The sequence below is a fragment of the Falco rusticolus genome, chromosome 6 (assembly GCF_015220075.1).
Source record: "Falco rusticolus isolate bFalRus1 chromosome 6, bFalRus1.pri, whole genome shotgun sequence".
Classification (NCBI taxonomy): Eukaryota; Metazoa; Chordata; class Aves; order Falconiformes; family Falconidae; genus Falco; species Falco rusticolus.
The window spans coordinates 84,826,463-84,841,670 of record NC_051192.1 but is presented as its reverse complement, the minus strand read 5'-3'; the positions used below and the strand labels follow the sequence as shown (position 1 = coordinate 84,841,670).

General features: G+C 42.1%; 1 protein-coding gene across 5 annotated transcripts in view; it reads left to right on the top strand.

Annotated features, from left to right (window-relative positions):
- SNX14 (sorting nexin 14) overlaps positions 1–15,208 on the top strand; it is a 65,451-nt gene that overhangs the window by 49,219 nt on the left and 1,024 nt on the right. For 4 of the 5 annotated variants that reach the window (XM_037393160.1, XM_037393161.1, XM_037393163.1 and 1 more), the window contains 10 exons: positions 612–695; positions 832–932; positions 1,211–1,322; positions 3,125–3,165; positions 3,323–3,442; positions 9,144–9,267; positions 9,779–9,943; positions 10,992–11,087; positions 11,770–11,861; positions 12,016–12,072. In XM_037393160.1, the coding sequence (XP_037249057.1) occupies positions 612–695; positions 832–932; positions 1,211–1,322; positions 3,125–3,165; positions 3,323–3,442; positions 9,144–9,267; positions 9,779–9,943; positions 10,992–11,087; positions 11,770–11,861; positions 12,016–12,072 (992 nt within the window). Of the gene's footprint in view, positions 1–611; positions 696–831; positions 933–1,210; positions 1,323–3,124; positions 3,166–3,322; positions 3,443–7,376; positions 8,622–9,143; positions 9,268–9,778; positions 9,944–10,991; positions 11,088–11,769; positions 11,862–12,015; positions 12,073–15,208 lie in introns of those variants that run through there. The other variant, XM_037393165.1, reaches the window with a different exon arrangement.

The window sequence follows — 15,208 nt, the reverse complement described above, 5'->3', positions numbered from 1 at the left end:
CTTAAGAAATGAAAATCTTGTGCTTATTAGGAACCATCCTGGCTTGCAGGTAGTTTATCAGTACCTAGATAGCAATACATCCATATTGAGTGGGGGAAATAGCATCATCCTAGGGCTACATGGATTCGTGTTAGCGAAACTAGTATTTCCGCAATAAGCAGCAATTGTTTAAGTTAGTTAGTGATAATATTCCAGGAGGAGGAATGATTGGGATTCAAGCTGGGTAGAGGACTATTGAACAAGTGGTATTTACATAAATGATTTGGTTAAAAGTTTTAAAATAGATCTAACATAGCCCTAATAAATTCTGAAGTTGTGCAGCACTCCACTGTTTAGATTTTAGGGATCCCCTAAATGAGATGATCTTTTCCTTGCTAGTACCATATCTGTCTACCAGGCGTGCATTTTAATTTAACAATTTAATTACCTGGCTGGGATTTTTTTTTTTAACGTTACTGCAATATGAGGGACTAATATCATTGAGGTTTTGCCTTATAATAATCCAGCACATGTTTGCTGTTGCTTAATTTGTCTCTCAAGTGGCATAAAGCGCGGTTACTTTTTAACGTTGGGGTTTTTTTTTGTGTGTGTGTGTGTCCTGTCCCCCGCAGTTGGGCATGAACCTGAACACTGGTCTGTCTACAGGAGGTATCTTGAATTTTATGTGCTTGAGTCGAAGCTAACAGAATTTCACGGTATGTTCTCTGTCATCTGGAAAGCCACTTTCCCACTGCTGTGATTATCATTCAGTACTGAGCTGAAATTTAAAATAATGAAATGAATGTTTGCTGCATTACAAGAATAATTTTATCTCCTTGATACCTTTGTTAGGTACGTTTCCTGATGCTCAGCTTCCTTCAAAGAGAATCATTGGCCCCAAGAACTATGAGTTCTTAAAATCCAAGAGAGAGGAGTTTCAGGAATATCTGCAGGTATCAAACTTTTTTAGCAAAGAATATTTTAAAACTAATGATATAAAATTAATAACAGAATATCTGATATTTTCTGTTTCCAAGTAACTTGAGTAATGGAAAGGGTTCAAGTGGGCAAATAAAACTTGTTGAAGTTTTCTGTGAGTGAAAACAAATCTTTTGCAAATGACAATATCTATGGTAATACAATGTTCTTTGAATATCTTTTTGCTATAGAGAAATTAGTTTTTAAAGATTAATTTTAAAGTATTTATGCTTCTTTCCTTCTTTCTCAAAAGAAACTTCTGCAACATCCAGAACTAAGTAACAGCCAGCTTTTAGCTGATTTCCTGTCCCCTAATGGAGGAGAGACTCAGTTTCTTGATAAAATGTTGCCTGATGTGAATCTTGGTACGTAATATACTAGTTGTTTATGCTGACAAATAGTAATACTGTAGATACTGTGATTGAACAATAGAAGTAATGAACAGATAATTCTTGTGTAAGGATATGGATATGGGAAATACGAACTCTGCTCCTTCACCTATAGCTCAGCAAGCAAGATATGCTGATACTTCTTCCTTGAAGAAAAAAGACATTTTGAGATGATGGAAAAAACGTCTTTAAGTAGTTGCTTTTGAATTTTTGTGTCAGCAAGTAAGGTGATAAGATTCCTCTAACAAATTTCATAGTCCGAGTATTGTCTTCTCGGAGATTGTATTCTCAGAGAAGAAGTAGTATTGTCACAAGCCAAGTCTACAAAAGTCAGTCATTGTTTACAGGTGTGATGGTATAAACAATTTCTTAATATAAACTGCCTTTGGGTGGTAATTGATTAAAATTTGTTTATTATAATCTGTAAACTGCCGTATTTAATATTTCTAGTATTAGCTAGCATTAAGATTTCTTTTAACAGGACCTACTTAATGGAATTTGAGGCAGTGGGGGGTGTGATATAGGCAGGCCAAATGGAAATTGAGAAGTCGAGAAATTCTTGATGTAACAGTTGATAATAAATTCAAAAAGTAGACTACAGTGTGACTTTACAGCTTGACTGCTGTGTAGCTGTCTCAGGATAGTGGGCCTGAGCTGGTAAGGTCAACCTCATAGCCATCGTGTCCTCGTGTATTGTAGCACGTGTGGTTTGACACCAGTGTGGTCCAGGAAGACCATGTCTGAACTGTGCTACTGCTCCTCTGCTTCTCCTGGCCGTGGTGTGAACCTGCTGGGGTGGCCGTGCTCCTAGCGTGCTTACAAAGTTGTTGAATGAGGTGGTGGTGGTCATACTCCAGTTAAAAGGTTTTGGTTTGTTTCAGACCTCCCCTCTAGATCCCACTGTACATTGTTAAAAAAGGCTTATAATTACGGTGTTTACTGTAATGCGTCTCGTGTCTGAGACTATGCTTCACTTCCATAAACAATTTTATAAAGTCTTGGCATGCCAGTAGGGCTTTTTGTGAGGATGAGGTATTTTATTATTATAATTCGATCATTGTACATACTTTCCGATGTAAGTTCCAGTTTTAATGACATGTAGATAAGAAAAATATTACTGTAAACGTGGTGCTTAAAATAAAACTAATCCTAGACACTTTGATTTTTCAGCATTCAAAGTTACTGTGCTGTATCCTGGCAACCTTAACCTAAGAGCTGATTTTTAAGATCACGCTCTAGCCTAATTTGTAAAACTTTACTCACCAGTATTTTCAAGACTGGATCCTTCCAGAATCTCTCCAAATTAGCTGTTCTTTTCAGGGAAAGAGGAGAATCTCAGTTTCTGTGATTTCTTTTGTAATAGATGTTTATGAAGGATGAAGAACTTAAATCCAGAATATTTTGCCTATACTGGTGTCATATAGTACTGCTGTTACAATGCTATAGCTATTTGTTTGACCCTCTAGAAAAATTACAAAGGCAGATCTAGAGTACTTTGATATTTTTTTTAAGAAATATTCAGATATCTTTCTTCAGTATATTTTTCATATTTTAAGTATCTTTTCTTGAAGAGTGCTAAGCACTGATTTATAAGCTAGATACATGGAAAACTTTATTTTCATAGCTCTTTGTGCCAGAAAAAAAAAATACGGATTTTAAAAACTTCTGTATTTTTAAATTAAGTACTAGACAACAAGTACATCAAATGTAGCAGAGGAAAATGTCTTTTAAGATCAGGCAATGATTAACAAAGTGGGTTTTTTTGTTTCTAATTATAGGTAAAATTATAAAATCTGTTCCAGGAAAGCTAATGAAAGAGGTAAGTCTTCCAATTTGCCAACATTTTAACTTCAGTAACTAATTTTTTGTGCTTACTAATGCACAGGCTAGTCAAAAATGTGTTTGGAAAGGCAGTGTTTTGTTTTGATTTTTTTCTATAATTAGGCAAGTGACAGGTCACTCATATCTTATTTCAGAAGGGTCAGCATTTGGAGCCATTCATCATGAATTTTATCAACTCCTGTGAATCTCCCAAGCCTAAACCAAGTAGGCCTGAGCTCACCATTTTGAGTCCCACTTCTGAAAACAACAAGAAGGTACAGTAAGTCATTGTCCTTGCCCACGCGGCGAGCAAAAACGATGAGGTTAGCCCCAGCTCTCCATTCCTTCTCACTGTCTATTGTGAGAGTGAGTTCACTGTTTTTCCATGCAACTTTATTCTAGTTAGCGTTTTGGTGAGTAAGTAATTGGTTCTACATACATTTATAGGTGTTCTTTTTTCTTTTCCCAAAAGCAATCTGTTTTGGTGTGGGGAGCCATTTGCTGTAAGTGGATGGAAAGTTTCAGACTTCAGTACATATCCTACAGAGCCATGATTGTTACTTAATGATGGGCACTCGAGACACATTGCCTTGGGGGATGCTGCAAGACAGTTCTGTGATCAGATCCTCAGTACCTATGCTGAAATTGTACTACCAATTTTGACTAGCAGAGGCATGTATGCATAAGGAATTCATGTGCTGACTGCTTTCTCACTGGTTTCCCATCTATCAGTTTAGCCAGAGCACAGGTGCTTACTCACACAGTAACTGTAATTATTAGATACCTGGTAATCCCAGGTTGTGCTGTGTTATGGTCTCTGCTGAGTTTTCCCATGCACGTTGTGAAATTCATCCCTCTTGCTAATTTGAAAGAGTTTTCTCTTTCTCAAGTCCACCCACACCTGGGAAGAGCTTTGTGCCAGGAGCCAGCACGCTGCGCCATTTACATCTTGTCATTTCTTGGATTTGATCTGTAAGCCACGCTGGTTTCATCTGCCAGACCATTTTAGTTCAGATCAGTGATGCTTTTTAGAAGCAAATATCCTGATCATCTCCGCTTATCCCATTTTCTGTCATACTAGGGAACTGTCTTAGAACTTATTAACTGAATTTATTTCAGATGAGGATAAGCTGGAAAGTACTGTCTAGGAATGCAGGCACCAAGGGTGTTCAGTCCAAAGGCCAGACCAGATGTAGACTGAGGTAACACCCCTCCCTGCACCTCCCAAATACATGTGGCACAGACTTCAGTTGCTCAGTTACAGAGTCACAGCATGGCCGGGGTTGGAAGGCACCTCTGGGGATCATCTCGTCCAGCCCCCTGCTAAAGCAGCTTCACCTGAGCAGGTCGCACAGTCACATCCAGGCAGGTTTTGAATGTCTCCAGAGAAGGAGACCCCACAGCCTCTCTGGGCAGCCTGTCCCAGTGCTCTGTCACCATCAAGGTAAAGAAGTTCTTCCTCATATTCAGGTGGAACCTCTTGTGTTGCCGTTTGTGCCCGTTGCCCCTTGTCCTGTCCTGGGCACCACTGCAAGGAGCCTGGCCCCGTCCTCTGGACACTCGCCCTTAAGGTATCTGTAGACATTGACCAGATCCCCTCCCAGTCTTCTCCTCTCCAGGCTACACAGCCCCGGCTCTCTCAGCCTTCCCTCGTACAGGAGATGCTCCAGTCCCCTCACCATCCTCATAGCCCCCCGCTGGGCCCTCTCCAGCAGTTCCCTGTCTCTCTTGAACTGGGGAGCCCAGGACTGGACACAGCACTCCAGGTGTGGCCTCACCAGGGCAGAGCAGAGGGGGACGATAACCTCCCTCAAAACCTCCCCTGACCTGCTGGCCACGCTGCTCCCAACGCCCCCCAGGGTCCCATGGGCCTTCTTGGCCACCAGGACACACAGCTGGCTCATGGGCAGCTTGCTGTCCCCCAGAACCCCCAGGCCCTTCTCCGCAGAGCTGCCTTCCAGCAGGTCACCCCTGGCCTGTGCTGGTGCATGGGGTTGTCCCTCCCCAGGTGCAGGACCTTACACTTGCCTTTGTTGAGCTTCATTAGGTTCCTCTCCTCCCAGCTCTCCAGCCTGCCCAGGTCTCTCTGAATGGGAGTGCAGCCTCCTGGTGTATCCACCACTCCCGGTTTTGTTCAGCAAAGTTCTTCAGTTTCACTTCTGTTGTGCCGTGTGATATCTTCATGAAGATAAAAGCACTGTGCGGTAGCCTGGCGCCCTTACCTCCTGGTGATGGAGATGAATGTCTGTACCAGGATTGTCTGAGCTACCTGTAAGGAGTCAATAACGGCATCAGGCAGGCAGCTGAAGAGACGAAGGTTCATGCTTTCTGAGTGCCCATCTGTGAGAAGAACATGTTATTTCATAGCAAGAAAGTTCTTCAGCACAGAATTTTTTGGTAAATGCTAGAGTCATTTTCCAGCTGATGCTTGTATACCTTGTTTGACACAGATCTGTTTATTCTAGTGTCAACATGCAGGAGTCTGCTGGGTGTACAGTACACTTTGCCTGGTGCTTGTGCTGCCAACTCTGTTGCTGTGCCTAGGGTACACCCAGGCTACCTCGTCATCAAAGCACTGAGTAAGAAGTGCCTGAAAGTCTGTCAGGGCAGGTGGAAGCTTGAGTTCAATTAGAAATGAGCCTACTTCTCTGAGAGGTTGTCTACGTGCTGCTTCTTTTTGAATATTCCTGGTGTGTGTGTATCTTTGTACGTTTTAAACGGTGGTGGAAAACCTTCTAGTTAAAAATTCATAATGGACACGAGTAGTGAACCTTAGTACAGCCAGTAGCATCTGAATTTTGTCCTGTATCAGATCTACTAGACTGAAAGAGTTACCAACCTCTGTGGTTAAAATAAACAAGTGAACAAAAAACCCTGCTTCCCTCTCTTAAGGGATGCCAACAGGATTTTTGGCTTTCTCAGCTATGTTTCTGTTCTGAAGGTCTGTAGAGAAGCTTGATCATCTTCTGAACATAGTTTTGTCAGACTTGCTAGAATAGGTCAGGACTTCTAAGCTGACGCAGATTTTGCAAAATACACCTACAAAGGCATTGTTCTGTTGGCTTGTGATGACCTGCCAACAGCAATAAAACCTGCTTTTGGAACACCAGCAATGTAGTGTGTGTTTATGCGTAGTTACTCAGAGGAAGACACAGTTGCTTTTCAATACGCTGACTGATGTGGTTGAAACACGACATACATTCTTCTTACCGTTTTGGTATAGTCATCTGTACTTTGCAGATAAGCAGGGGAAACAGTGGAGAGGTTCACACCTCTGGCTGTGGATATTATTCATAATTGTGGTGTTGCTTTTATCAACTTCCCACCTATGCTGGAATGTATGGGTGTGTATTTGCATTTTTTTTTTGTTTGTTTAGGCACTTTATGTAGCTTTTCCCGTGGAGGTACAATAGATAGCCTAGCGTACCAGGGATTACTTTGGTCTCTTTCTTAATACAGGCCTTGTATCTTTCACTTGCTTCAAGAGCTTGGCTTCCATTACTAACGAGTACTAATCTGTGGAATATCTTCATTGAAAGCCCGTTGAGAAAATTTCATGTTTATAGTCACAGTTACCGTTTAAAGATACGAATATTGATAGCATTGGAAGCTTGTCTTGCTTGCCTTTATTTAGTCTATTTGCAACAGTATTATATCACATCTCAAATGTTAACATGTGTGGAAACATTTGAAAGCAAAATCCCATCCTTATCTGAATTGTGAATGTAATCTCAACTTCTGTATTAAATATCTAATTGTAAGTTTTTCACTTGGCTTTCCTCTGAGCCAAAAATCCTGGAAAATGCAAAACACCTGAGCAGAGATGTGATGCCACTTGGTTATGGCTGTGGCGTCCTTCAGACATGCATTAATAATGACTGTGAATACACACGTGCACTGGAATAGTGCGAAGTGTGCATTTTATTAAAAACTGCTCATTGGCTCAGTAATTTTGGCATGCATTGATCTGCTGTTGCTTTCTAAAATGCCATGTGCAAGAGTCTAAGCTTTCAAAGCTTGACAGTGATCAAGGAACCATTATATTTAAGGTGCAAGACATTATCCGTGTGCAGAGGTACATACATAGTTCAAGAGATGCTGCTACTTGTTTGGGGTCAAAGTTCAAATAACTTGTGGAAGTCAAAAAGCTTTGCCCTAAGATAGCCTTCATGTTTGTGGTTTGTTTTTTTTTTTTTTTCTTTTTTTTAGTATAAACATAGAGCTCACCTGCTGGACTGCTGTCAATGATTCGGTCTGGGCTGTACGCAGTCTGAAACTAGAGCTATGTTACACAACGGGCTGCTTTGAGTTGGCTCAGTGTGTATTGCCTCTGTCAGGTCATGGCGTGTATCTAAAAAATAAATGAGGTTCTTGTTTAAGTTACAGTAATTGAACTGAGATTTACCCAGTATCCTAACTTCAGTATTGAGGAGGATTTAGACATTTTATAACAGGGTGTTTTAAACAACGTACCAGGGATGCTTTCATAGTAGGCATGAATAATTATGTGTTCTTTTTAGGTTTGTTGCATTCCTGGATAACGGGGTATTAACCGTATTTGCTCTTTCATGTAATTTACCTAAGAAGTTGGTGGTGTTTAGTTTGAGTGAACTTGTGAAGATAATGCCAGCAGTTCAGCACTTAACAAAAGAGAGGGCCTGAAGAAGTGCGAGTCAAAACCTGACTTTTGCCAGATCTGATGTATTTTTTTTCCCAAGAGTGCAGAGCATTCCGGTTAGAGACTTGGATAATTCAGAGCCTGTTGTGATTTTGGTGTTTTATGGCCTTACTTCTTTCAGGGTGAATTGCTCTACAGGAAGCAAACCACATACTAACAAATTCCTTTCCTTTCCTTGGAACTGTTTTTAATTTGGGAGTGATACAGAAAAATCTGTGTCAGTACCAACCATCTCAACCTACGCAACACTATAATGACGCTGCATTTCTTCTAGTTCTGGGATGTTTTTTTTAGAAGCTTGGCGTAAACTTTTGATATTTCTTTTCGTAATACAGAGTATTTTGTATAAATTCTTTTTTATCTTTAGATCAACAGGTTTGAGGATAAGGTAATTTAAAGTAAACTGTTAATGGTGATGGCTAGGTATTGTTAAATGCGGAGAGCCTCAGGATTCAGAGAACTCATCCTTTCCAGCTGCTGGAGCCCACAGACTTGGCAGGAGGAATGCAAGGAGCACTGCCTAGGTGCTGTGGGACTCCGTATGGGATGCAGGGAAGAGCCTCTTGGGATTTTACAAGTATTATAACGATGTATTTTGGGGAAGAACCAAAGGCAAGGAAATGGAGGGATCATGGTGTTAGGAAAATGGGAATATAGAAGGAGAAGGGAATAAAATGAGAAATGGGATAAATGGAAAGAAACCCAAACTTTGGCAGCTTACAAAGATTCATGAAGTTTTTGCTATAAATCATCAAGCTGGCAGGGGAAAAAAAAAAGTTGGATATTTTGTCCAGAAACCATTGTATTTATTTCAAAATGTAAGCCAACAGGAAATTTTAGGAACACTTGGACGTCATAGGGTTCTGCTGTGATTTAAGGTTGACAAACTCCATATCCTTTATGCCCCTCTTTGACAGAACGGGGTACTTCAAAGGAATCAAAGCCTGTGATAAAAGTCTAGAGAAATGAAGGTATCGGGAGCAAAATGGCTCACACATTAATCTCTTGGACACCCCGCTGATTTGGTCTGAGTCCAGGTATTTTGGTTGTCCGGTATCTTGGCAACATGTGCTATGCTCTTTGGGTTTTTTCCTCCCACTTAGAGAAGTGAAGAGTTTTAAAACAAACCAACCAACCCACCCACCAAAACCCAAACCACTCCAAACCTGATTATAGTTCTTTGAAAGCTCTAGGAAAAAGCTACTTCTAATTAAAACCAAAAACCAACAAACAAGCAACTGATGGCTGTCCGTTTGCCTTTGAATGCAATGTTTTCAGTCTTATGTTTCTATTTTTAGCTTTTCAATGATTTATTCAAAAATAATGCAAACCGGTCTGAGAATACAGAAAGACGACAAAATCAGAACTACTTCATGGAAATGATGACTGTAGAAGGAGTCTATGACTACTTAATGTATGTTGGTAAGAAGTGGTTTCTCTTAATTAGTCCTGTCCTTCCTGCCAATTACGAAGTTCACATTCTTTGGTAAGAAATAAAATTCTGTTATAGTACTCATACATAACTCAGCACTTGCAAGCTTCACGCTACACAACTTAGGAACATTGTCATTCTTTAAAAGACTTTATTGCTGTGCTAAAATATCATCATTCATTATTGCTCGGTTGTTTTGTTGTATCTCTTTCTTTCTGCATCTCGAGAGTATGAGCTTATGGGAGTAGGTCCCTTCCTTTTTCTCAGATGTGCCTAGGCTGCTCGTACACTCTGGGAACTAATTAATAAAAATAGCTAAATGAAGTGTTTGATAAGCAATCTGGAGTATACAGATCTTTTTTTAGTGTTGCACTAACAAAACTAAAATATTTTTTTGGTTGTTTGCAATCTTTTTTTTTCTTTTTCTTCTTCCCCTTTGGAGTAAGTGATTCCTTTATCATCAGTATTAGGAGAACCTTATAAATGCGTGTTACTTTGCAGGTAGGGTAGTGTTCCACATTCCTGACTGGCTGCATCATCTCTTGATGGGAGGAAGAATTCTCTTTAAAAATACATTGGAACTGTACACAGACTATTACTTGCATTATAAGTTAGAACAGCTATTTCAGGAGCACCGGTTGGTTTCTCTGATAACACTGCTGAGAGGTTAGTAAAAGTTTACATCTTTGATATGAAAATACTGCTTTAGTTTCATATTTGAAAAAACCCTTCTGTTAAATTTCCAAGTACTAAACTTTGCAGTGCTTGACTAAAGCTAATGGAGTTTTAGAAATCAAGCGGGCCTTTAAAAAGATTACAAAAGCTCATTGCAGAAAGATGGCGAGTCAGCCATGTTGTCTGTCAGTGATTACAGAAAAAAGTATTATGAATAGTAATTTGCTAAGGTGTGCAAAAAACAAGAAGAACAGAATAGAAGTGGTTTAGTAAATCAGAGCATGAGTATTTCATGCCATCTTTAAATTACTTCTTGTGTGCACAGTCAATTTTGTTAATTTTTTTGTTCCCATTGTTGTGGTGGGCTTTTGAGAGGGCTTGAGTCTTCTTGTCCTTCAAATAAGGGAAGGGAAGAGAGGTTAAAAAGAAAAAAAAAAAAAAGACCTCAGAACTGCAAAGAAGTATTATCTGACTGCAGTCTGATCTAAACAACACGTCCAGCCAAAGCTCTGGAATCAAGATGGCTCTGTCCTTATCAAGCCAAAAAGAAAGCTTGTGAAAGACAAAAAAAGGACAGGAGTAAGTCTTTAAAACTGAGCGCCTAATATTTCTGATGAAGCGATTCTTGTTTTATCATTCATAGGTAAATCTGAATTTTTTGGCAGTTCCAGAGAGCGTTTTAGCAAAAGGTACTAAACAATATAGCACAACTGTATTGTTTGTGGGTTTGAGAGTATAAGGGAAATTGTACGGAAGGAGATCATAACTAACCTAAAGTAGAATTGATCCAAACGTAGAAGATAATACTTGAAAAATTTGAAAAGAATGGAAACCAACTGGCAAAAGATCATTGTCCCCCACACAGGTGGAGTATTCTGGATTCGATCAGGCTAATTTAAGCAAAAGACTACTCTCCGGCAAGGCTAGAATTCTTTTCCAGTCGAGATCGTACAGAAAAGCAGCTCAGCTTCAAAGCTGGTTGCGTGTCAGTGACGTGAGGCTGCCTAAAGACTTCATTTTCAATGTGTCTTCACTGCAGATGCTGTGTTCTGTGAGAATACTGAACCTCGCTCTCTCCAGGATAAACAGAAGCGAGCAAAGCAGACTTTTGAAGAAATGATGAGATACATTCCAGGTTCTGTATTTAATGACCCTCTGTATGAGCGTGGCTAATTGTTCAAGCAGATGTATGACCCGGATACGGCCACATTAGCTTTCCAAATCAAACTTAACGCTGCTGAGATCTGAGTTGACTAAAACGCTAGGTGTAGAAACCCAGGGGTCCAGTTTCACTTCAGTGTTGCTGACTGAGGTTGTAGCATGGTAATTAATAAAGACGTGATGGAAATCGAGAGCTTTACAAATGTACTTAATACCATAATTTCTTCATCTTTAGAATGGTCCTGTGGTTTGTATTTTTTCCAGATGAAAACTGGGTTAAAAAAGGCACACTGTGAAACCAGAAGATACAGCTGAGCTCTCCCTATACTGTCTAAACTAGGGAAGAGGGACCCATTTGCTAGGTTATTCAGAAAGTAATCAAAAAATTTCAGCTTGTGAAATTTTAAAAAATTAAACAATGCATTAGGACACTGATATTATTAAAAAAGTATTAATTACTTAGGTGTGAGCTGTGAAGGAAAAGAAGGATAAAAGGAGGAACCAAAGGAATGTTTGGCTTTTTTCATTTACCACTTTAGATGGATAAAATTTGAACTCTTTTCTTTAAATTAAACTTTTTTTTTAATTACTGTAGTTCTCTAACTGCAGTTGTTTTGCGGTGCTTCCTAATGATTTGTTGTTGGTATCTGGTGTAGATTTAATATGCAGGTGCATTGGGGAAGAGGCTAAATACGAAGGCATCAGGCTTCTGTTTGATGGAATGCAGCAACCAGTGCTCAACAAACAGGTAACGCGTAACACGTGAGAAACTCGCCTTTTGGCACAGTTCCTGAAGGGACTGTATGGCTGTAGCAGAGGAGTGAGCTCTAATGCACAGTTAAAACCCAAAAGCACTATTGTTGCCTCGGGAGTGTTCTTAACGTTCTTTTATTTTCTTGTAGTTAACTTATGTTCTGCTGGACATCGGGATTCAAGAACTCTTTCCAGAGCTGAGTAAGGTATGTACTAACTCTGTTCAAGAGCTGCAGAATTTTTCAAGCTGCTAGTGAGTCTGGTCATTGGTGCATTTTTACTGTTGTTCCATTGTAATACTGATTTTAAATCTGGAGGAAAAAAATCTGTATTTTACTAACATGTTGAAGTCATCGAAATCTGGATTATTTACATTTTGCTCTTTACAAATCAGTCAAGGCCCATTTTGTCTAGCATAGAGCAAGCCTGAGCTGCCTTTCAGTAGAATTGGCCAGAGCAATCAGTGGTCCGGATCTCTGTGCCTGTCTTTTTGACCGATTGTCTCCACTCTGGTTTATGCCTTTCCTGATTTAGGAAGTGAATTCTTCATGCAGAGCTCAGGTTAAGCTTCAGCGTTTTTCTTGAGAATGTTTGGCAGGCGCATTTCTTCCCTCTGCTTGGGTCACTGCAATGTTAACGCCAGCTGCCCAGGTAAAGGAGAAAGAACTGGCACACCACAGTGCTGTACGAGTGCCTGTCATCAGGCTTGTGATCCATCTGACATTTGTGCTTACGTATATAAAACCTTCAGGGGGTTACGTAGTAATTTTGCAATTTGGTCTTCATGGTAAGCAGGAGGTATTAGCTAATTAACTAGATACAAGAACACAACAAACATAAACCCGCCTCACTTAAACCAGACGTTTGTTTCACGAGCCCTGTGTCCGAGAACCGTGCAGTGCCAGGAGTGGTTCGCTTTGCTGATAAACACAAACAAACCTGAGGTGTCAGAACAAGCCAGGGCGCCTTCCGTTTTCACTCGCACGAGGCCAGCTTGCTTGAAGTCTCACCTGCCTTGTGCAGCCGCTCTGTATCTGGCCGACTCGTGTCAGGGTTCAAACAGTTAAAAACAAACAAAAGACGCAGCTGACCAAGAGCGTAAGGAATGGCCCAGAGACTTGTGTGCTGCAAAAAAGACCTGACTTAGCCCTGCTGTTTCACTCCCTGTTTTTGTATCTCGGCAGCTAATAATATATGTATAGGAGCATTGGTTTTTCTTCAGTTGATGCTGAAAAAACTTGAAGGCTTTGTGTGTTGAGCATTCAAATCGTCTTTAAAGCACCAGTCAGGCCCAGAGGGTGGTGATCAGTGGAACAAAGTCTGGTTAGAGGGCGGTCACTAGGAGGTATCCCAGGTGTCAGCTGTGGGCCCAGTCCTGTTTAACATCTTCATTAGTGATCTGGGTGATGGGGTGGAGTGCAGGGCTGCTGCTGCCACAGACCTGGGAGAAGTGGCTGATACACCAGAGGGTTTTGCTGCTGTCCAGAGGGACCTCGACGGGCTGGATAAATGGGCCGACAGGAAGGAGCTTCGTGAACTTCAGCAAAGGAAAATGTCAAGTCCTGTTCCTGAGGAGGAACGACCCCAGGCACCAGCGTACGCTGGGGCCGCCCAGCTGGAAAGCAGCTCGGCAGAAAAGGACCTGGGGGTCCTTCGCGTTGGGCACCACGGTGACCATGAGCCAGCAGTGTGTCGTGCTGCAGGAAGGCAGGTGGTACCTGGGCTGCGCTAGGAGGAGCGTTGCCAGCAGGTCGAGGGAGCTGATGCTGCCCCTCTGCTCGGCACTGGTAAGGCCGCAGCTGGTGTTCTGTGTCCAGCTCTGGGCTCCTCAGTACAAGAAAGACATGGAGCTACTGGAGAGAGTCCAGTGAAGGGCCGTGGAGACGGTGAAGAGACTGCAGCGCCTGCCCTGCGAGGAAAGGCTGAGGTTGCTGCCGCTGCTCAGCCTGGCAAAGAGAAGGCTCAGGGGGAATCTCGTCAATATATACGAGTATCTCGAGAGAGAGTGCGAAGAGGATGGAGCCGGCTCTTTTCAGTGGTGCCCGGTGCCAGGACCAGAGGCAGTGGGCACAAAGTGAAACACGGGAAGTTCCCTCTGAACATCGGGAAACACTTTTTTACTGGGAGGGCGACCGAGCCCTGTCACAGGTTGCCCAGTGAGGCTGTGGAGTGTCCGTCCCTGGAGATACTCAGAAGCTGTCTGGGCATGGTCCTGGCAACCAGCTCGAGGTGGCCCTGCTTGAGGTTTGGATCAGATGACCTCCAGAGGCTCCTTCCAACCCCAGCCATGTTCTTGTGATTGCGTAACTGTGTGTATTTAAGGGAGTGATTTTTTTTTTTTTTCTTTCAAAACAAAAGAAAGATGATTTAATTTGTATCAGGATTATGGTTTGTACTACTTCTTAATCCATCCTTTTGTTCCATGTAACCCACACTAGCAGCAGAGTTGAGGGCTGGGCTCTCCCTGCCCCCTGTGACTGAAGCTGGTGGGAACAGAGGGAGGGAATTTGCTGGCCCAGCTTTCAGTAGAGGAACGGAAAATACTCCAACCAGAAACTTTGGCTGTTTTCCTATTTTCAATGTACTGAGAGAAGTACAGAACAAAGTACTGCTTCTGTGGTGTTTGGCAGTGAGACCTGGCCGTGAGCGTGCTAGGGCCGATGGCCTGAGCGAGGCAGCTGCGGGGGGATCGCCGTGAGAAGGGAGATGCAAGGTGGAGAGGGTGTGGGGGAAGGGCAGTGGTTTTCACCTGGAACCCTGAAAAAAATTTTTTTTTCCCTCTCCAAATCACTGCCAACTGACTGCGAACCACTTGGGAAGGGAATTGTTTCCTCCCAGCAGTGGTAGTGGGGCAGTTTAAAAGTAATGACGGGTTGTCAGTCACCAGTTGTGCTGGGGGAGGGGGAAGGGGAAATCGCTCCAGATTGTCCCCTCCGTTCAGCAGAGACGGGTCCTTTTTGAGTTGCTTGACACCAAAATGTAGTTACGGCGAAGAACAGAAACGTACTTAGGTTAGTCAGCATTTAAAGGGAACACTGAGCATCGTGGAAGTTTTGGTTTCAGCACCGCTCCTTCGGCAGGGAAGCAGCGATGGGAGAAAGGGGGAAGTGTTGGTGCGCAGGGTGTCGCTCCGCTGCCCTCCCTTCTCGAGGTGGGCTGTCCTGGGGGCATGTCCTGCTACACGTACCGGTGCTGGATCGCTTGATGGATGCTGTGTTTGATGGCAGCGTGCATAAGGGAACACGTTCTGAGGGTAAGAGCTGAAAAGCTCCTATTCTGAGCTTTGCCTTTGATATGAAGTACAGCCCGTCCCTTGGAAGTCTGTCAGACGGGACGCAAGGA